The sequence below is a fragment of the Microchirus variegatus genome, assembly GCF_963457635.1.
Source record: "Microchirus variegatus genome assembly, chromosome: 17".
In the NCBI taxonomy this organism is placed as follows: Eukaryota; Metazoa; Chordata; class Actinopteri; order Pleuronectiformes; family Soleidae; genus Microchirus; species Microchirus variegatus.
Window position 1 is genome coordinate 6,280,618 of NC_139818.1, and position 22,701 is coordinate 6,303,318.

The window sequence follows — 22,701 nt, forward strand, 5'->3', positions numbered from 1 at the left end:
GGACAGTTCGCCAGTCCATCACAGGGCCACATAATAGAGACAAACAACCATTCACTCACACCTATGGTCAATTTAGAGCAGGGGTTCTCAAAATGTTGATACCTGAGGGCCAATTTAGGAACCCAACATTGGACTGAGGGCCGCCAAAGGGGGGAAAAAAAAGGGAAAAAAAACTGAAATAAATCCCATTTGTAATAATTTTAATGACCAGATTGCAGTTCTACAGTTTACACGTATTGGTCTGTATCCAGTAATGTCCAATAAACATTAAACAAGCTCAGTAGCTTGTAGCTCCTGGATTCAAACTATCAACTGTAATTCATTGCGGGCCGCCAGAAATGTTTCTGCGGGCCGCCATTGGCCCCTGGGCCGCACTTTGAGAACCAATGATTTAGAGTGACCAATTCACCTAATCCCCGGGTCTTCTTACTGCAAAGGAAAGAGGGCTAACCACTATGCCAACCGTGTGGCCGATAATAAAGGTATAATTTTACTAATTATATTAAATATATTGCTACAAAGGAATAAAATTAGCCAAACATTGACAGTATCTTACACTTTAACTTAACATTATAATCAAATCCAAACAGCAGCCAGTACACTTTACAAGTTGGACAGAGGGATGAGGCATTTTGTTTTGTCAGCAGTTACACAGTGATTGACATGACATCACTTGACTGTGTTGAAATGATGCCAATAGTATCTGGAAGTTATAAAAAAAGGTAGCTGGATGTTCTTTCCCTGCCCTAAGGAAAACTGGCAGAAAACTGGCAGAAAACGAGCCATGATTTGACATCTTTAAGTTAATGTACTCTTTTATCACAGACATGCAGGTACTGCACGTTAAACACACCGGTTTGCTGCTTGTACTTTCTGGTAAAGTAAATAAATATTCATCTGTGCGTTTGCTTGATTTTCTATGTCAACTTTGTGTAAGGTGAGTGTCTGTGACCTGTTCGGCCCATGAAGATCAGTGTGAGTGACTCAAGTTGCAGCCAATCAAAGCCCAGCACCATGTTGCATGCATAACATAATGTACAGACCTACCCAAATCAGATGAGAGTCTTTGAGATTCAGTTGCTCATCTTAAAATAGCTCATAGGTGAGTTTTATTATAAAGTCAGCTTCATTTACAGAGCGTTCGCATGCCTAAGGAAAATTACAAAGGCCAGTATCCGGCTCCAAGGCCGTGGGTTGAATAGGTCTGAATTAACATGTAGCAACTGCAGACTGATGATTATGTGCAAAATGATGTATTGTATTGTATACACATATCAATAAATAAATATAATAATAATACTAATAATAATAATAATAATAATGCATTATATTTCGAGGCGCCTTTCATGACACTTCATCACTAGATTAATATTAATTATATAAGGTCCCAGCTCTACTATTTCATTTTAGTTAGTTCCTTGCGATGGTGTATATTATGATTTGACACAATAAAATAAATTTAACTGGTCAGATTATTAGTTTGAAAACACAATTTGTGAACTTGTGTTTAAACGGCTTTGGTTGGAAGTCATCTAACGTATATTTTTTCTTTCTTATTTCTTATTTTTCTTGCCTGACTTTGCATGCTCCTTTTCTGAATTTCATCCAGTTTTCATGAGCTCTCTCAAATGATCTCAAATCACAGAGCACCAACCTCAAATAAACAAGTCCTAAATGTAATAAATGGCAGAACGCAGAAAATTCCTGTCTGGGACAATAACGAGAGGCTTTGCAATGAGACTGCCTCTCTCTCCCCCTTGTCTCACACACACACACACACACACACACGTGTATACGGTGATGATGCATACTTCCCCGGTGTCAGGAGCTTTTAGTGACTTACAGTATACGTGTATGTGTGTTTTATAAGAGAGTGTAGGAGATGGGAGGAGAATGAGGGCGGGGTAAACCCATATGAATATGCATAGTAATGGCTGATCTGTTCCCACCATTCACAGCAAGTGATGGAAAGACTAAGGGCAAGAGAGGCAGGGACAGAGAAGTGGTGCTGCGTGTGTTCCAGTGGGCAGCCAAGACGAGACGTAGACCGAGACAGTGAGTTGAAAAGACAGATTGGTGCAAGCAAACGTCAACAAGAGACAAGCTATGTGAGGAGTTGCCATACCTGACTCCTTCAAACATGGCCCCACTCCACATTGACACACAAACACACACACACCAACACACACACACGCACACGCACACACACACACACACACACACACTGGCCTCAGCAGCAGTCCGATTGAGGAGCAGAGTGGAGAACTAGTCTCTTCAGGCAGTAGCTGTTTGTCGCTAAATGAAGGCTGGCATTCTTTGGTTTCCCAGTGAGCTGGGTGCCTGCCAGTCCCCCAGCCACTGAGTGCCATTTTATTAAGAACAAAATGGAGCTCCTATGAAAGGAGCCCAACATTGAGCCTGCACAGGTCTCACTGAGCTAAGCTTTGACATAAACAAACAGCATCTTAAAGAGACAGGCCTGCAGAAAATAAGGGATCACAGGGCTGTTCAAGAAATCTTTATGAGATTGAAACTGCTTTGGGTTTGGCAGCATTTAATGATGAGGCATCATGAGAATAATCTGAGCTGACTATAGATTAAAGGTGAACTAAAGAATGAGCCGATGTGTCTGGGTCTGATGCAGGGTGACCAACCTAATCTGTTAACATGGCCACCTATGAATAGACATTCCAAGCTTAGTACACAGCCAGTATAGTCCAGGTGTTAGCAACTTTTTCCTTTCATTTTTTTGTTAGTTTGTAGTACAGTAGACTTTGCTGCCAGAGAGTGAGTAGTATGCAAACTTCTGTTTCCAGTCAAAAAAGGCTGTCTCAAGGAGTCCATCACAGATCTTATGTAACCCTGATGTTAATTGGTTAAAATCAGTTTTTTTGTGTGTCTCTGCTGGCAGTAATGTTGACACTGAGAGTGAGAACCTGACTCACAAGCTGATTCCCGCTACAGGGGTCTACACACAGCACTGTCATGGCTGACTGTGTGTCACTTTACTGGTCAAAGAAAAACGGATATTGTTCAAGTCAGTTTTCAAGCTGGCACAACAGCAGACCACTAACTACTTCATGCCCCTTCAGATAGAAAGCTATTTCAGATAAAAGCTATTTCAAAATAAAGTTTCCCTTTATTTTAAATGTTTCAGTAATTACATGAATTAAATCAGAACAATGTCGTCTTCTTAATAACAATATCAGCTCTCGAAATAATGTCTCTCTAAAACTGATCTCATGTAACAGAGTGCCAAGTGTCTGATAGAACCACACTGAAAAACAACTGAAGTATTATTGTAATGTGTAGCATGTTAGTTTGTTTAAGTGTGCATGGCAACTGATGACTGGTGAGGGATTTTACTGTAACCATCACTGTTAGCCCAAAAAGTTCAGTAAAGCAGAAATGATGAAAAAGTGGTTGATCAAGAATACTGAACAGTTGAATACTTGAATACTGACAGAGACACTGTACTGTACTGTTTGTTTGTATGAAAGCCTGTCAAATCAAAAACATGTGATCTGTTTATACTTTATGCTCTGTCCCTCCTCCGCTTTCTCCTTCTCTAATATTTAAAGATACTCACCACATTTCACTGGTAGCAAGTTTTGACTCTGGCACGTCATTAAAAGGTGATATTTGCTCAACATTAGTGTAAATATACATGTTTTTATTCCCCACAAGTCCAATTTACTAAGGTTTAGTGTGTGTGCGCATGTGGTTGCTTGATTTATCTTCTTTAAAACATTTTAATGCAACAAATAAATGACAATAATCTGCACGCAAAAATTTCCAAGGAGACATGCTCCCATGAATGTACATATCAGCAAACACACGCATGCCATAAAAAAAAACAGAAAAAGTAAGATGGGACCTCAGCCAACATCTGTCTTTGATATAATTTAGCTAACCGCTTATTGTGGGAGCCCACCAGCACCACGGATGGCGTCTAGCAGTGTGTGCATTAGTCTATGAGAGTGCTACGGCGTCCATTCAGACACTTTGGCAGTCGGCTGTTGTGTTGTTACATCCTTCAAGGGTGTGTGTGTGTGTGTGTGTGTGTGTGTGTGTGTGTGTGTGTGTGTGTGTGTGTGTGTGTGTGTGTGCGTGTATTAGTTCAGTATGTGTGTCTGCATTTCTGAGAATGTGACTGCATACCAGTGTGCAATGTGTGTTTCCACAGACATGTGAGAACAGTGTGAGTGTGTGCGGTGTGGCTGTGCCCCTCCATAGTGAAAGCCACAGCCTCAAACCACATCAGAGAGTGTGTGGGAGACAGAATGACAAGGCCAGGAACCAGCTAGCGTCTGTCTGAAACCACCCACAGACACAGACACATGCTCACACACTGACACACACACGCCGGCACGCACACACAGATACATATTCATCATACTAACCCCTAGTTAACAACACACATCAACTCTCCCTCGATCTCTCCCCATAACACACACACACACACGTTTAACAGCCATTACACCACAAGTCTCATCCAGCGGTCCCTGTTAAGGCCATGCATACAGTCTGCAGCAGCAGGAGATGTTTGTGTTTGCATACTTTCTCTCACACAGATGTTTGTGTTGTTTGACTCACATTGAATGATTTGTTTTAGCATTTTGATATTGGTGAAATTGTGTGGTGGATGAATTAAAATAAGTGCACCATTCTTCTATGGTGTCCAAACAAGGCACAGAAAACAAACTGATAGATAAATGCATCTGCCCCTGTGCTGCTGCTGTATACACACAAATGCTCCCTCAGTCATGTCTGATAGTATTGCTTGAGAGACCCTTTTTTTAGATAAAACATATTTTTCTGTAAACCAAGACAAAACAGAGGCAGAATAATTACATTATTAACAACAAAAATCACTTCAGTTACATGTCGTAGTTTTAATTACTCCACAGCTCCAAAAGTCCACACATTCACATTAATGAAGATATTAGCGGCAGTAATGTGTGGTTGCCTTCTTACACACAGAAATCCCACACCGGTGCCAATGAAAGACCATTCAGTCAATTTCTCACGCTGAAACAAGGAAGCACATACGCACACACACAAAGACGGAGCACAAGTGCAGGTCATCCATGGGTGAGTGAAAGCTAGAAGCTCTGTTTTTCCTTGTGGTGGACACACATCAATTTCAAGGAAATTGCCCACCCCATTATTTGAAAGTGTTACCGGAATGTCAATTAAAGGGGAAGTTTTTAACCTCGCACCACTCAAGTAAACACTGCACCCCACTCCCCTTATTAAAGGCAGTGTCAGTGCAGACAGAGAGTCTGGAGGGGGTAGAGGGGACGAAAGGAGGGATGGAGGGATGGAGGGAGAGAGGGAGGCAGGGATGGAGGATGGGAGGCCCAGGCAAAGGGACAAGAGGAGAAACGAGATTCGGTACTCTCAAAGAAATGCTTCTGGCCCCGAAGGGTCCTAGACCCTGGGAACCACTCAAAACCCAGGCTTTGGCCCGGGCTCTGGCCCACTTAAGGTTAACCTCAACAGGCAGGGATCTATCTGTTTGACAGCTGGTTGGATCCTGCAGGAGCAACTTTGCAGTGGAGCGATTAAGAGCAGGTCACTGGGCTGGGGGGGCATAGAGGAGGGGGGGGGGGACTATGGAAGAGTAGATGGTAAAGAGAAGGGCTGGAGCAGAGAGTGATAAAGAGGCTGCCAGAGGTGAGAGGAAAGATGTAAGGAAGAAAAAAAAACATAAATTGTGGTGGACGCAATATGCAAAGAAGAGAGCAGGAGGGTGGTGAGGAGCAATCAAATGTGTTTGTTCTTACCTCAACTGCACAGCAAATAAACCTTGTTGGGAAGATCGAAGTAAGATAGCGGAAGAAGAAAGAACAGTGCCCAGGGAGGAGTTGATGTTCACTAATAACAATTTAAAAAAAAAAAATTGTACGACAGCCTAAGATACAAAGAGAACTAGATAATGAAAGCAAAAGCACAGATCATCATCAAGCCAACCTTTTTTGTAAATATGAATATAATGATTTGTTTGTGTCTGTGTAATCAAACATTGGAATAGTGGTACAGCAATAAGAAAGGATGAAAATGATATAAAGGAAAGTGAAAGTGCATAAAATCTAATTTGACCTTCTTGCCCAAAAAACCCTGTAAAAAAATAAGATGCTGATGATTATCAAAGAGGACACAGTAAATCAGTAGCATTAACTAATGTAAGTACGGTTGAGTATTAGGATGAAACAGGGGCAGAGAGTGTCTGCTCTGTGAGAGCCACATGCATTGTCTTCACTTGAGTCCATCTGCTTCTTAAGACAGGTGCATGAAGTGAGGAGACTCTTTGCACACTGTCTGTTGCAATAATTATTTTATTACTGCACTAAATATTTGACCATTCAAACCAATCAATCAATTTTTTTTTTTTTTTATAAACAATGTTCATATACAAAGCAATGGTGCACTTGTAAGAGAAGTGTGTGGAGGAGGGGTGGTCTAAGTTGCAAGCTCATAGGCACTTGAAATGCCTTCCCATAGCTGATGTGTGGGCCTCTGTTTGGAAAAGGACTTGCCATAACAGATGAACAGCGGCTGCTCCCTATATCTTGCTAAAGCACACATTAGACTCACATTAGAGACAATAACACTAAATGTACACCGGAGAGGCTTCAACTGACATACTCTGCATTCACTTTAAACAGGGAAAGCATCAAGTATTGCCAGTGCTTCACGTTGCATATAAGTTGAGAAATGTTCCACTTATCTCATGCTGCCAGCCAATCAAATCCAGTTAGCAAACATTCAAGGTCAGACTCCAGCCAATAAAATCATGTTCTTAAGTTTAAGCTCAAACAGTAAACCGTCCAAGAGGGGGGCATGGGTTTTCTCACCGTCGCTGGATACTTTGAAGGGGTCGGTTCTTACTATATGAGGCCTATAACTGTTTTTAAAGTGGTAATGAAAATAACAGAATAAACAGAAAATAGATTTAATGTTTATTTCTATTTAAACTTTTATAATGAAATTCAACTAATAGCTATTAACAGTAAGAGACTCCATGCTGATGACAGCAGCAGAGCCACAGCAACACTTTCTAATTAAATAATATTGGTGATCTTTAAAAAATATACTGATAATTGGTAAAACATCTAATATCAGTCCATATGTGAGCTGCCAGGCCATCACTTATGTAACATTAGCTTTAGCTACATTAGCAGACATGTTGTGTTAACCCTGTGTCCTCCTGCACACCGTCAAAATGTTAAAACTAAGCTTACGTTTGAATACAGTTGACAGCAGCACAGAAAGTTCCCTCTAAGACGCTGCTCAGACCCTGCACACCTTACGTGAAGCATTACAGGGGGAATCATCAAACACTAGCGAGTGGTGAGGTTAGCTGAGCTATGATGAGTGGGTGCCCACTGCCCAGGTCTTCACAAGCCGACAACAACCAGAGAGTCAGTCAGGGAGTTACAGTAGAGTCTGAGGCATGGAGATCTACATTACACTTAGCTATCTACATAAGTCAGCAGTAAATTCAAAAAGAGTCCATAGATTTATGTGATTGGTCGAACCAGAAACAAAAACAAGGTCACTCACAACCCCATCTTGTACACACATGCACAATCTGGATGCTATACCTTCCTGCCACAGAAAGATAAGGTACATGGAAGTACAAGGGGAAAAAAATGCAAAGAATGGATTAAGAGAGAGGAGAGGGTGATGGAGAACAAGAAAGAGAGACAGAGCAGCACAGGAGAGCAGCGGCATTTCATGAACATAGGCTAATTTGTTTAAGAGAGGTCAAATGGAACAAGCACTTGGAAAAGTAGCAGCATTTCGTCTGTCTTTCAGAAACACAGTCAGACAGGAGAGTAAATCCAGGGATGGACAGGAAATAAGAAGACTGTGAAGAGAGGAAGAGGACGGCAAAAATAAGTGATGATGATGATGATGTGAGTTATGTATCCGTAAGTGCTGTCAATGCACTTTCTATAAGCAAACCAAAAATGGAGCACTTTCTCTAAACCATTGGTTCTCAAAGTGCAGCCCGGGGGCCAATGGCCGCCCGCAATGAATTACAGTTGATAGTTTTAATCCAGGAGCTACTAAGCTTGTTAAATGTTTATTGGACATGACTGGATACAGACCAATAAGTGTAAACAAAAATTCTGGGTATTTACCTGGTTTCTATATGGTGAATTTTAGTGTATTATTGGGTAATAAGCAGGTAGCTACAGCCCCCAATTACAAGCTATTTACCCAGTACATATATGGTAACAGAAATGTGTTACTAGAAGGTAAGAAGAATGGCCAAAATACTGGGTAATTACCCAGTAAATTATAAAGCGTTATTATATTAATGCTTAAATATCATTATATTAACTCTTATATTACTTAACGCTAAACTGCAGAACTGCAATCTGGTCATTAAAATGATTACAAATGGGATTTCTTTCTGTTTCTTTTTTTCCTTTGGCGTCCCTCAGTCCAATGTTGGGTTCCTAAATTGGCCCTCAGGTATCAAAACTTTGAGAACCCCTGCTCTAAACGAATCACTAAGGTGAACCTTAACTATTACGGGGTTTCTATGCAGCCACTCATGCAGCTGATGAGAAATGGATTCTTCAGTGGTAATTTTTCTTTGTTTGTTTATTCTTGTAAATCATTTCACAACAGCATCCATCCATCGTGCACCTGAGGGGAGAATGAACCAGACTCAAACCTGTCATTTCACCACCATATGATTCTAAACCTGCTGAGCCACCAATTCGAACTGTCAATCCTGTGTCGATCATAAAGGTTGAGTGAACAAAAGTACCACTTTGTCTTTCTGAAGCACAGCCCAGGCTTTGGCTTGTCATGTCTGTTTTATGACTGTCGCTGTGCCTCCATAGATGATGAATGTCGGTCGGCTGTGACGCAGCTACGGCACCTCTGACTGTCCGCTGTCTGTGCGTTAGTCATCTCAGGATGAATGAGTCACCAGAGAAAAACCTCAAGCACCACCCAGGTAACTGTTCAGCCACACACGCACAGCTGAAGCCCTGCCATGAGCTGAGTGAGGGACTTCCATAGAATGGCATTACACTTCCACCATGTGGCAAGTATAAGAATGACGGCTGCAATCAACAACAGAACAGAATGCAAGTATGTATGTAACTTGTACAGTCAGGAACCCAGCTAATTGAGTATATTAGAGTATTATATACTATAATAAGCTCGCCAAGTGAACTGCACAGTGACAGTTCAGTTCATACATAGTTGAGTGCAAATAAGTCAAAAGGACCCAATTAGACAGGATTTTCTTGCACTTACTCTTTAATCCTGAAACCATAATATCACACAGCAGGCTTTGAGCCAACAGGGTGTCCGGTACTATACTGAAAATAATAAGAAATTATTTAAACACAGCCCTAAAACTTTTGACAATGTTTAAAAAACACAACATTATGGAAAGCCTGATAACTATAGGAGTATTTCAGATTAGTCCTTGCTTCTTAGGTGGCAATGACTAAAAGCGTAAGCACGATGCGACCCGCAAGAACTGTAGTGGGGAGGGGGGCACATGACGAAAATGGCAAAACAGAGACCAACATTTGCCTTTAAACCTTTAAATGGTCAATGCATGGATGTTGTTTGTGGAGAACAGTGTGCTAAATACCCACTATTGACATGTTTACAGTTGATAATGTCCTTTATAATAGAAGGCTAAAAATAATTACTTTTTTTTACTTTTTGCTTCAAGATAGAAAACCATCACAGACAGCTAATATAACTGTATGCTAAGTGAGCGCCGGTACACACATCCATAACACCAACAAAACTACCCAGATGTAGCAGAGCTAGCTAGCGGCTATTTGCCGAGTGCTTCGAGAGCGTTTGCCTGTCACGTAGCTCATGACGGGCATACTCTCTCGAAGCACTTGGCAAATAGCCACGAGCTAGCTAGTTAGATAGCTGCTTTCATTGTCAGTTATTTTCTGACATTAGTGTTCAAAGCTCAACTATCCTTTGGCTGTATAACAAACCAACATATTCCAACACATTTCGACATTGTAATGTGCTTATTTGCAAAAATATATTACAACAGGCCTCGGCAGATGTGGCCCCCATCTCTTGTTGAATAATATCAGCCAGCTCGCTGAATTCGCAAAGCATCATGGGTAATTTAATCTTCCACTTTTTTTTAAGCCCACATCAGAGCTCACTACATTTTGAGGGTTGATTAAAAGGGCAAAATTGCACTACTCCTTGCTCCCAGCTACACATGAACGCGCAAAAATGTAGGGTTAGGGCAAAAATGTAGGGTTAGGGGAGGTATTGGGACGGGGCCTTAATGTCTCACTGAACATGCCAACATATCAACTCAGTGAACCACATTTGACCCATTTTGACACTTGAATAACTTAAAAATTTAATTGATTGTTATTAAATACATTTATCTGACTCCATGCAGACAACTTGATCTTACTAATGACCCAAGTAATTACAGTGCTAATGCTGCATTGGCCTCCATGCTGAACTCATGTGTCCTGATAGCACAGAGGCAGATAAATAATAGAGGGGAAAGTTGTTCAGCATCATCCACCATCCCTGACCTTTCATTGGATGTCTCACTCAAGTGTGGCATCAGAATCAGAAGAATCAAAATCCTTTTATTGTCATTGCACAATGTACAACAACATTTTAGCAGCAGTGTCCATCCATCCATCCATCCATTATCTACCACTTCATCCTCCACCAGAGGGTCGCGGGGGGTGCTGTGCCTATCTCAGCTGACATTGGGCGATAGGCGGGGTACACCGTAGACAGTTTGCCAGTCCATGGCAGGGCCACATATAGAGACACCTATGGTCAATTTAGAGTGACCAATTCACTAAATCCCCATATCGCATGTTTTTGGACTGTGGGAGGAAGCTGGAGAACCAAGAGAAAACCCATGCACACACGGGGAGAACATGCAAACTCCTTGCAGAAAGGCCCTTGTTCCAAAGTTGTTCCAAACAGGGTTTGAACCCAGGAACCCAGGTCTTCTTGCTGCAAAGGCAAGAGTGCTAACCACTACACCAACCGTGGGCCTGCAGCAGTGTCCACACAACATAAATATAGTAAAAAAGCAAAGTAAAGTAAAAAGTACAAGGCATTTCATGCAATGTAGGGTATAAAAATAGATAAATATCTCCCCCTGTTTAGAAAAATCTGTGGTGTATAAAAAAATATATATATTAAAAATAAATAAACAAGCAACGCTTAGCCTAGCTTATAATGCACTGGGGGAAACCCTGGCCGGGTGAGTGTTTGTGAGGAGATGCACGGCTCCCTGGAAGCATTTCCCCAGACAAACGTTCCGTCTCCTCACGATGAGATCAGTTCCGTCACATTATGTCAATTTCCGTGATATTCCGCCTTTACAGTTTCATGCAGCCGTGCAGTGATGACTCCGCTCATGTTGAGTTGGTACTATTTTGTGGTGGAAAACCAACCTAAACCTACCGTGCCGTGCCGAGGCGAGGTGAGACCATAGGTGGAAAAGGGGCTAAGTAGTATTGCATCTCGGACCTTTAAGTGTCTGAAAAATGCTCCAGAGCATTTCACTATCTGTTTGTGATGTGTGGAACGGATACGTCTGAGGATATATCAGATGGTGACTGAGACAGAACAAATGAATTGTGATTGTGATAATAGCACAAAATGGTGTAAACAGATGGGAAATTAACAACTCTGCTGTCAAACATAGCCCAAGTGATTGTTTTGCATGGATTTTCACACAGATCAGTGTACATGTTCTTTCATGTGTGTGATGTGCATGTTTATGCGAGCGGTTTTATGGAAGCAAACGCTTGTTTCCTGACAGCATTAATGATTCAACCCAGAACTGGAGCTTAACCACAGGGAACAGTCGCATTTTCTTCACAACCCTAAGTCTTCTGACCAAAGCAACAAGCTAACTATAATTCTCCTCACTGGACAAACTGACCACCACTGAATTTCCACAGGAGGCCTGCAAGTGTGTCAGTATGTGCCTGTGTACATGATGTGGTGGAGATGTGCCCTGAAGTGTTTCCTGTGGTTTTCCTCTTAATCTGGAAATGATGACAAATAGCTATTTGCATTCACTGTTTTATGAATAATTTACAGCATCAACTCCCCTCAATCAACAGAAAGCCTACAGTGATTAAGTGGTGACTCAGCCGCTTAGCTTGCTGCTATGACGCTTAGTGTGCATCTGCACACACACACACATATTCTTGGAAGTGTTGTTTTTCTCAATCACTCTTTCAAGAACAATTAAAGAGAATTATACTCAATGATGTCAATAGATTAAATTCTGATCATCCAAACAAACTTTGATTGTATTTTACCACATTGGCATCATTAGAAAATCAATTATATAATATAATAATAAAAAAAGTGAATAGTCAAGTTAAATGTTGAGCATTACTTAAACATTAAATCGATTCATATTGAACCTTATAGGTCTATTGACATTGAATAGATAATTGATATATACAATGTTATTGAATTGTTGCTCAGCTCTATTTGAGGTAGAGATATATAATGTCCTGTTCCTTATGCTTCAGCAGCAGAAAGGTGACAGGTGATCAGTGCCCAGATGTTTTCCTTAAACTGCACAGACACATGGGGAATGAAGTGGGACTTGATTTAAAATGAGCGATGTTATCAGGTGAAATACAACAGCTGTTTGGTAGGCAGCATTTATTAGTTCTACAGCAGGAAACAGTATAGTCTAAATTTGAGCTGTAATCGGGCCTTAAAAGTTAGGCCCGACTGAATTTGGCCTGATGGAGTGTGACAACCTTCTCACCTGGTTAAATTCTGGCTAGAGGAATGTTGCGATCTTGTGGAGGTCCTGTATTATCACTTAACGCGTGAGCCAGTCTTCGTGCCATTTATGCACGACACCTTGCTGAGGGGAGTCCAGGGCATTGGGCTGACAATGGCGTTTCAGTTTCTCACACCAGAGACACGCACAATTAAGGGTTGGATACTTGTCTCCCTCAAGTTATCGTTGTGCTTCATAGAACGGCTTCAGAAAGTCTATCAAAAAGCCCAGTGTGTCCGGTGCCTCCTTAGTATCCACTTTCTCATCTTTCTCGCACTAATCGAAATGCATCACCTGCTCACTTATTTACTGCGCAAGCCTGACCTGTGTAAAATTATAGAAATTAATTAATTACAGGTGGATTAGTGGTTAGCGCTCTTGCCTTTGTTGCAAGAAGACCTGGGTTTGAGTCTTTCTGAATGGAGTTTGCATGTTCTCTCCATGTGCGTGGGTTTTTCTCCATTAATGTGAACGTGAGAGTGAATGGTTGTTTGTTCCTATATGTGTCCCTGTGATGGACTGATGAACCCAGGTGTACCCAGCCTATCGCCCTATGTCAGCTGTGTACAGTGTCTGATACAGTCTGATACAGTGTATCAGTGTCTCTTCAGACTCTTTCTCTAACACACACACACACACACACATCTTCAGGGTACGTCAGTATGTGCTACATCACTGCATCACTGTTCTGATATTAAAGCATTATTGTTCTGCTGTGTCAGCGTTGGTCTACAAAGTAAAATGCCTCAGTGCTGTCATGTTGCAGCACAGCTGCTGCTTGTGTGAGCTGCCAGGTTCAGCTGCACTTGTTGTTCATGAAATGAGTGGTGCCCCAAAGAGTACAGTAGGTAATGAGCAATAACCAGCTGCTCTAAATGTATTCTACTTGCATCCATGACAGATAAAACATCAACGATGCTTGGTTTGACAAAAGACAACAGGAAACAGACTGACTGAGACAATCAGGCAGAGAGAGGACAGGCTGGAAGACCCTGCAACAAAGCTAAATGTCTATCCTATTTTGCAGATTGAGACAAACTGAAATAAATAGATTGTTGACATAACATACATTTTTAACACCACAGTCTTATACAGCCTGTCTCACTGACTTTGTATTTGAGTGCAAACAGTTTCATGTGATGATACTAGGGCCACTGGCTGTTTTCATTATTCATTAATCTGCAAATTATTTCATTATTTATTAGTTGTTTGCTTCATAAATGAAGTGTTTCTTAAACCTCAAAATGATGATGTACTGTCTTCTTTGGTCCAGAAACCAAATATATTCCCTTTTCTGATTTATTCCTGATATAATCACATAAAAGGGACTGCTGCAGGGAATGTTTTGATAATGAGTAGCAGTGCATCCACTGTAAAAACAAATTAATATATTTAAGTAGACCTCCATAACTCATATGTATGTTATGTGCGATAGGACCACTCTATGGGCGCTTTAACATTTAAGATACTTAAAAAAACACATTAGGATTACAAAAATCTCTGATTAAACAAAAAAAAGATTATGAAAATAGTAGGTGATTGATTATTTCTCGAACAATTATTTAATGCAAGTCTAAATTCTATATTATTGCAGGAACAATACACATGCAACTTGCTACTGATGTGACAACAATGCATGAGATCTCACCCTAAAACATGTGCGGCAGGTCATCAGATCCAGAGTTGTCCCCATTTTGACAAAGACGCTGCCAGAGCCTTGAGTTCAACGATGGAGCTGCAGAGCTAACTTTGTTCTCTGGTTGTTCAAAACCAACAAAGTGCTCTGACTACAGAGGGATGTTTCCGTCATAGTCCAAAATACAAATTCCTCACTGAAGTGCAGAAAATACTCTCAACTTCTTGTGTCAGAGAATTAGAGCACCAAAAAATATATTTGACAAGATCATTTCAAATTAATCACTGTAATATAATAGAATCTCTAGACACATCAGAGTGTATGAAGAAGAACTACAACAAGCTTAGCAGGTACTTTAAGTTCTGCCACCACACTCTATCTTCCTACAGTAAACTGGTGTCCTGTGTCAGCTGTGACACTGGAGAACCAATTACAAAGCTCATGTTGGTAATGGGGTCTCAAATGACCTGATCCTCTGACAAAAGGACAATATAGAGCTCTTCAATTTTTAATGTATATTTTTCAAGCCTGCTGGCCACGTCCAACACCACTGTCTTCAAAATAATGGAGAATAAAATGGAGAAGATAGTTCTTAATGACATAGGCTGTATATTTGCGGTTGTTTCAGACACCTCTGTGATGGTATTACATGATGGATAAGTATCTGCTTGTATTTCATACAGCATTATGGACACCATTAATCTTGACCAAATTCCCAGCTCCAAACTTGCAGGGAACCACAGCCATTACTGTGCCACTCTGCAGCCCTTTGGTGAACAAAACGCCTTCTGCAACAGCCAAGTGTTTCACATCTCGACTCATCAGCCCAGAGCACCTGCTGCCATTTTTCATTTTTGGAGCGGATGGCACGACTGGACGTCTTTCAGTTTCCAAGGGGACTAAGCATGGTGTGTCTTTCATCTCCACAGTTAGTTGCCTTGGCTAACTACTGAGTCTACAACCCTGCCCATTTTATGTGCTTCTTCAAAGGAGCTTGGGCAGATCATCTTGAAACCCCAGTCTCCCTTTGCCTGGAGGAAATGTCGCTGATGCCATTGAACTGCCTTGTGTCTTGCTGTTGTACTCAGTCTTGCCGTGGTGTCTGACCTGTGACATAAAACTCTCTTCCATAACCTCACTTTGGTAGCAGAGTCTGGCTGTTGCTTACCAGTTTCAAGCCTCCTATACAGCTGTTTCTGTTTCAGTTAATGACTGTGTTTCAACCATACACTTGACTATAATCCTGGAAAAATCTCTGACTTTGTGCCAGTGTATCAATGAGAGCTAATGGTGATTTGAAGGCAAAGGGTGACCACACCAAATATTGATTTTTGATTATGTGACCATAATGCAAGATTCTATTATATTCCTTTAGCATTAAAATGTGTTAAAATGCGGAGAACAAACACAACAAAGTACAGCAGGGGCGATTCATTAAAATCCAGAGAGACACAGATTCCCAAGCTGAGGTCCAGAACTTCATAATGTAGTGAAAGATGCAGTTGGTTGAGTGGTGATGTTCAATATATTCTATTTACATGTCTGCATCATCATCTGTGTCGTCAACAAAAAAAAAAATCATATTAAGTATAATGAAATACTATCATACAGTAATTGATCTCTGTCCTTAAGTCCTCTACAACAAACCCATGGTTAGAAACCTGGGGGGGGGGGGACTAATATACATTAACAGAAATGCTTTTTCATTTTCAAAATATATAGATATATAAAAAGGGTAGACGTGTCGTCCGCGCTGCTGGCCAATGTTTGACACTGACATATGTGACCCGCCACGGACCAAAAGGCAACAAGTCGGCCAAGCGCAAAACGAGAAAAACAGGAAAACGTTTTTTTTCAAAATTACACAAGTTGAAGTTTTGAAGAAGCCACTACATGCTTCAAATCACAGTATTGTGGGTCTTAAAACCATAAACTTTGTGTTTGAATTAAGGTTGTTTTATCGCTGTGAATCGCTCCTAGTTTGGGTGTGGCGATCTCACATTCCAGAGCTTTTGTTGTTTTTTCAGCCAATCAGCTGACGATCACGGAGAATACACATGGCTAATTATACGGAGAGAGAGAGAGACAGGGAGAGGGAGAGAGAGTGTGTCGAATGTCCAGCGTATGTGTGCAGTGCGAAATTAAAGCGTGATTATCATCAAAGCAGTCATCATCAAAGCTGTGTTTGACAACAGGAGAACAGGACAATACGTCAGCTGTGGCTGAGCAGCTTCTTCACGGACAGGGACAGCGAAAGTACAGAGACGGCTGTGTGTGGACTGTTAGCATTTTAAGCTAGCGATCTTTATGCTAACGTGTTAGCAGACTTCGTCGTCACAAAAACAACAAACATATGATTATTCCGCGGCTGAAAGAGAGAAGGACACACACGGTAGTTGTCTGAGATGATGACATGACGCCAGCACCGCGCTATCTCCTATCTAATTGGACTTTTGGAGGCGAACAGACGTAAAACTGCAACGAAAAGGAAGCAAGCCCGGACCTCTTATCTGATCGGAGGCACTGAAGTTCTTATGGGGTGAGTTTTCATTAACGTTGTTAATCGATGTTATGTTAGTGTTCATTCAAAGTCACATACAGACGCACATAGGGACGCTGTCTTTTAATAATCCACTGTGCGTTTCATAACGCCGTTTGGCTCCCGAAGTAGACATGTGAACCCTTTTGCCATGGCTGGACACATATATATATATATATATATATATATATATATATATTTTATTTTTTACTTAGGCAAAACATTTATAATATTACTATAATATAATATAATTCAAAATTTAAAGAACCTAAAATATATAGTATTCAAAAAACACTATTAAAATAAACAAATATCACTGGTGTTGAAATGGTAACATGCACACTTTCAATTAAAAAATAAATAAATCTAAATAAAAAAACAAATCAAAATTTAAACAATGCAAGATGTGTATGTTCACACTTTAGAATTCAACTGTTTTCCTAAAGATCTAAAAAGTATTTCAAAGAAAATTCATGAATATAATAAATCAGAATACACACCCAAAATGTGCACATTTATATTAAGCTGTTATGTCTCCCTTTGTGAATAAAAAATAAATAAAATAAAACATCTAAAAAACACAATGTATTTCACACTGCCACATAAACACTACATAAAGCAGTGTCTACTTCATTTTCAGATTGGTGTTCAGGAAAAGTAAAACATTTTTTTTTTTTTTTTTTAAGTGGATTTGGTCTCTGGCTGATTGTCATTCCTGCTGGAACATATTTTGCAGTTCCCAGGTATCATTTTGACACTTTGCTCAGCACTGAAAAACTTTTTCCCAAAACAATGGATATTCAGTCCTATAGATCACTTTTTCTACCATCTTATCTTTTTGGGGATATTAGCTTTATTGTCTGCTGTGTTGTACAGCTACTTGTGTGCGTGCATGTGTGTGTGTGTGTGTGTACAGATCATCCTCTGGCATTTTTAACTGCATGCTTTGCCTCCCTGAAAACGTTCTTGCAGTGCCTGTTGGCGACCAGTGGGTGGAGCAGGATACCTGGATTTAGCACAGTCTCTCTTTTCTTCAACCTCCTTGTAACTTTCAGGATGTGTTGATGTGTTCTTACATGTTTAAATAGGTTACTGGAGATGACTGGGTGGGCCAGTGAGTCTGCCCAGGCCCCTTACTGGCTACACCTCTGGTAGAGTGGCTTCAGAAAGAATTCAGACCCCCTTCACTTTTTTAAATGTCTTTGTATCAGCGACATGCTACAATTGATGCTACATTTGTTTATTTTATTTTATTTTTTTCTCATTATTTCACACTCAGTTCCACATGAAGTGAAAACAGAATTTTGGAAATGTTTGTAATTGTATTAAATGTATTCAGACCCTTTGCCACAACACTTGACATGTAGCTCAGGTACTTGGAGTCCACCTATAGTAAATAAAATTGATTGGACACAATTTAGACATGAATGTACATCAAAGCAAAGGAACTGCCTGCAGAATTCGGAGACAGGATTATTGCAAGGCACAGACCTGGGGAAGCCCACAAATCTGCACTGAAGATTCCCAAGACAGGCCTCCATTATTCTGAGATGAAAGACATCATGCACAACCAGGACTCTTTTAAGTGTTGGTCACTTGGGCAAACAGAGAATGCGGGAGAAGGGCCTTAGAGAGAGAGGTGATCGAGAACTCAATGTTCACTCTGACTGAGCTTCAGCAAACCTCTCTGGAGATGGTACAAAGTTCCAGAAGGACAACCATCACTGCTGCCCTCCACCGATCTGGGCTTCAGAGCAGAGTGGCTCGACAGAAGCCTCTCCTCATTGCAAAGCCCACAAAAGGCACCTGAAAAAGATTTGGCCTCAATTCTAAATATTATATCTGGAGAAAATCAGGCACCACTCATCAAATGCCTGATACCATCCAGTGAATTCCTCGATGAAAACCTGTTCCACAGGGCTCAGGACTTCACATTGGGCCAAAGGTTCACCTTAAAAAATGTGAATGACTCTAATCACACAGTGAAGACAACACAGGAGTGACTTAGCGACAATTCTGTGAATATCCTAGAGTGTTCCAACCAGAGCCCTGACCCAATTGAACCCAATTGAACATCTCTAGAGAGTCCAGAAAATGGCTGTTCTTCAAAGGTCCCCATCGAACCTGACCAAGCTTGAGAGAATTTGCAAAGAATAATGGCAGAACACACAAACGAGTGACTAGTGTAAAGTAGTCAGTAGAATCTATAAATTAAAAAAGATTTGTTCAGTACGTCCTCCATGACCGGAGCACAGACTCTGTCTGACACTGGACTGAAATACAGCAGCAGCAGGATTTGTGATGCCGCTCACTGGCCAAGATCAGCAGTGCTGACTCTAAATACACCAGACTTGTCTGTTAAATATTGAGATTTTAGACATTTACTTGGTAATTGTTGGAGATTAACCCATGTTTTTCAGATTGTTAAGTCTTTTTAACTGATCTACAGTTAGGCATTGTTCGGGTTGATTCTTGTGTTGGACGCAGGCTTTTAGCCAGCAGGGTGTCTGGGTGTCCTGAACTTCACTGAATGTGATCAAAATTAGCCACAAAGTTTTTTCTAAACCAGGGAACAAAGGTGCTGTGCCCCCATGTAATAGGCCAGCGCCCCGTTGTCCAGGTGACGATTGAACCCCAAGTAACACTATCAAACGCATCATTATTACGGTTATATTGTTCTTGCCAATAAAGATGGATTTAGGGATGCACTAAAATTTGGCAACCAAAAGACTTTTATCACCGAAACAAAACCGAAACGATGTTGTTATGACAAGAGTCCGTCCAAGATCAGTTTGGAACACCAATAAAACAGTTCCAACAAGAAGTACACGGTGGTACAGCACCTATTTAATGCTGGAAAGTGTCTTTGCGCAAAGTGAAACTTGGCTGCATACAGCACAGATTATGAACTCCCCGCTACAGAACATTATCTTTCTTCTCTCACTTTTTGAGCAGTTAACTAAAGAGATCAGCTAATCTGATGCATCTGTTATTCCCTAAATTACAGCATTAAAGCATCTTCTACACAAAGGTTGAGACCACGGAGTGAAAACAATGAATATTGTGCTCTAAAAGCCTGGTTGGAAAGAGCAGACTCAACGGAAGCGCAAAATGAAATTTGAAGCCACTGAACAGAAAGTACAGCTGACATTCTGCAATGAGCTGATAACTGGGATCGAGGGATATGACGTCCTTGTTCCCCGGGTCCATAGGAACTTAATCCTGCGTCGGTATTTTGGACAGCTCCATCATTACCTGACGTATCAAACAAAGAAAACTATGGACTATGGATGTTGCCGTAAGAAAAAAAAAAAAAAAAAAGGTGCTGCGTTCTCCTCCTGACTCAACTGCAGCTCACTGACAGCTGCCAGGGAGCGCTCTGCTGTTTCTCTCAAGATTACACATAGGTCTAATTTCAATGGATGTGTGACTTTTTTGTCAATAAGTAAATAAATAAATGAAGCGGATCATCACAACGGCTTTTTAGTCCAAGTCCGTCCCTGGTTTCATCTGTGTTCATTCAGTCAGGCTGAGTTTCCATTACGCGTGCCAACAGCCTTTGATCTGACGTCAGATTATTGCATTTAAATGTGCCTGGAACTGGAAGGGTTAGGGTTAGGGTAACCTGCCTGTGAGGTTTTGGTGACTTGTGCGCACTGTGCCACCTGCGCTTCGCCGTGCACCGAGAGTAGACCAGGTTAGAGCTGGACCCGTTAAGGTAAAGCAGGGTTCCCCGTTCCTCCGGTCTTAACCGGGGAACATAGGTACGACCCCTCCTTGAACCAAAAACTGCAGACCAAGGTAATACCAGTAAAAACACATATTTCTCCTCCGGATATCTATATTTAATTTATTCATATATACCAAATAAGAAATGAATGGCATCTGTGAACGCGTAGTTGAACATGCTCTGGAAAAGAGTAATTTCCTGATTTAAAAATATAATATAACTATGAATAACCGCAGCCATGTGCGGGCACCGCTGTGCCAGTTAAGACCTGCCTTTCAAACGTGCTAAATATAGATGCAAAAATAAGCACCGCAATCAGTTTCAGGTTTGATAAATCACTTTGCGCGTGCTAAAATAACATATTTCCATTTTCTCCTCCCATCACACGCAAAATAGCGTGTAACCGCCCCATATTGCATATGCATTAAGGCAAGAACACTAAATGGGTTGCGAGTGCTATTTTACCCGTCTGAGGGACGCGCTCCTCGTGCGCCCTGTTAGTAGATCAGCGTCAAAGCAAATCTGCGTGTGCAATCCAGTTTGCACACGTTTTTGCACGCGCAAAGCTTTAGTAAATCAGGCCCATAGAGTGCAAACGTCTAACTGCTAACGTCTGGTTTTTAATGGAATATGTACATAGGTGTATAGAGGCCCATTTCCAGTGTTCTAATGGTACATTGTGTTTGCTAATCACGTTAGAAGGCCATTGGACGATTAGAAAACCCTTGAAAACCCTTGTGCAATTAAGCAAAGCTAAATTCAGCAAAGTTTGAAGGGTACAATTATTATTTTGAATAAAAATAATTATTTCTAATCTTGTCAATGTCTTGACTATATTTTCTATTGATTTTGCAATTCTTTTGATTTATAAAATCAAAAGAGACTTTTATTCCCCAATATTAATATGACCCCTAAGATTTGAATGATAGTGTATACTGTATACTAGGGCTATTCAACTGGTGGCACATGGCCCATCCCTAGATAGTAATACAAATCATAAAAACACAAAAATAAAATAATAAGGTTTTTATAAAATGTAAAGAATAAAGGAAGAGTGGAGAAATCATGCAATATTTGTGCCAAATAAATGTTTGACGTTCATATAAACTGCCATTCTACAAAATGTTGTGGCACTTATACATTACTTACGGCAGGTATCGCTTTCAAAGCTTGAAAAACATAAAAAAAGATTGATGATGAAAATATCAGTCCATTCAACAATGAATGGTGAACAACTGATAAATATGCCCACATTCTAAGTAAAGGGGGCAATCCCATGTGTCTCATCTGCTATGACAATTGCTCCATTGACAAGGAATACAATGTGCAGAGGCACCTCAAGCGACCCACTCCTGCTTTGATGCCGACTACCCACCACCCCTCTATCTCTTTCACACACACATACACACACTCACACACAAACACACACACACACATACACACACACACACACACACACACACACACACACACACACACACACACACACACAGCACTGCCTGTGTCTGATAATGTAGAAGTCAAGCATAAGCAATCAGGTAGAGCAAAAGAAAGAAAATAAACGAGGAAACAGACTTACAAACTTTCTCTTCAGCTTGCCCTTGCTGCCCTCGCTTGGTTCACCCTCAACTGCTGTAACTGAGCCTTCGTCCAGGCCCATGTCCAGGTGGTTGTCTGCTGAGACACTCTTGCGTAGGTAGGCAGCTCGCACACCAAAGTGTGAAAATGGTGACTGGGAGCGAGGGCGTGCCTCTTTGCAGCCACCAGGCTCATCTTCACCTTCCATGTCATCCTCCAAACGCCACAGTTCTCCTTCATGTTTAGCCAAACAAAGAAAGACAAATGAGAGGCCAGGCTTTAGTGACAAACTACGTCTGAGACAGGACAGGAGACACATAAAAGCCTGACAGATAATGATTAACATTTGTTTCTAAAAAGCAATTAATACAGACACACTCCACCAATTGTACACTGTGATT

At 40.9% G+C, this 22,701-nt stretch overlaps 1 protein-coding gene across 1 annotated transcript in view; it reads right to left on the minus strand.

The window, feature by feature from the left end:
- Positions 1-22,701, minus strand: part of ankfn1b (ankyrin repeat and fibronectin type III domain containing 1b) — a gene marked incomplete at both ends in the record, with an annotated part of 169,586 nt that overhangs the window by 117,998 nt on the left and 28,887 nt on the right. Inside the window, one exon of the mRNA XM_083903447.1 lies at positions 22,302-22,534. Within this exon, the coding sequence (XP_083759573.1) occupies positions 22,302-22,534 (233 nt within the window). The remainder of the gene's footprint in view (positions 1-22,301; positions 22,535-22,701) is intronic.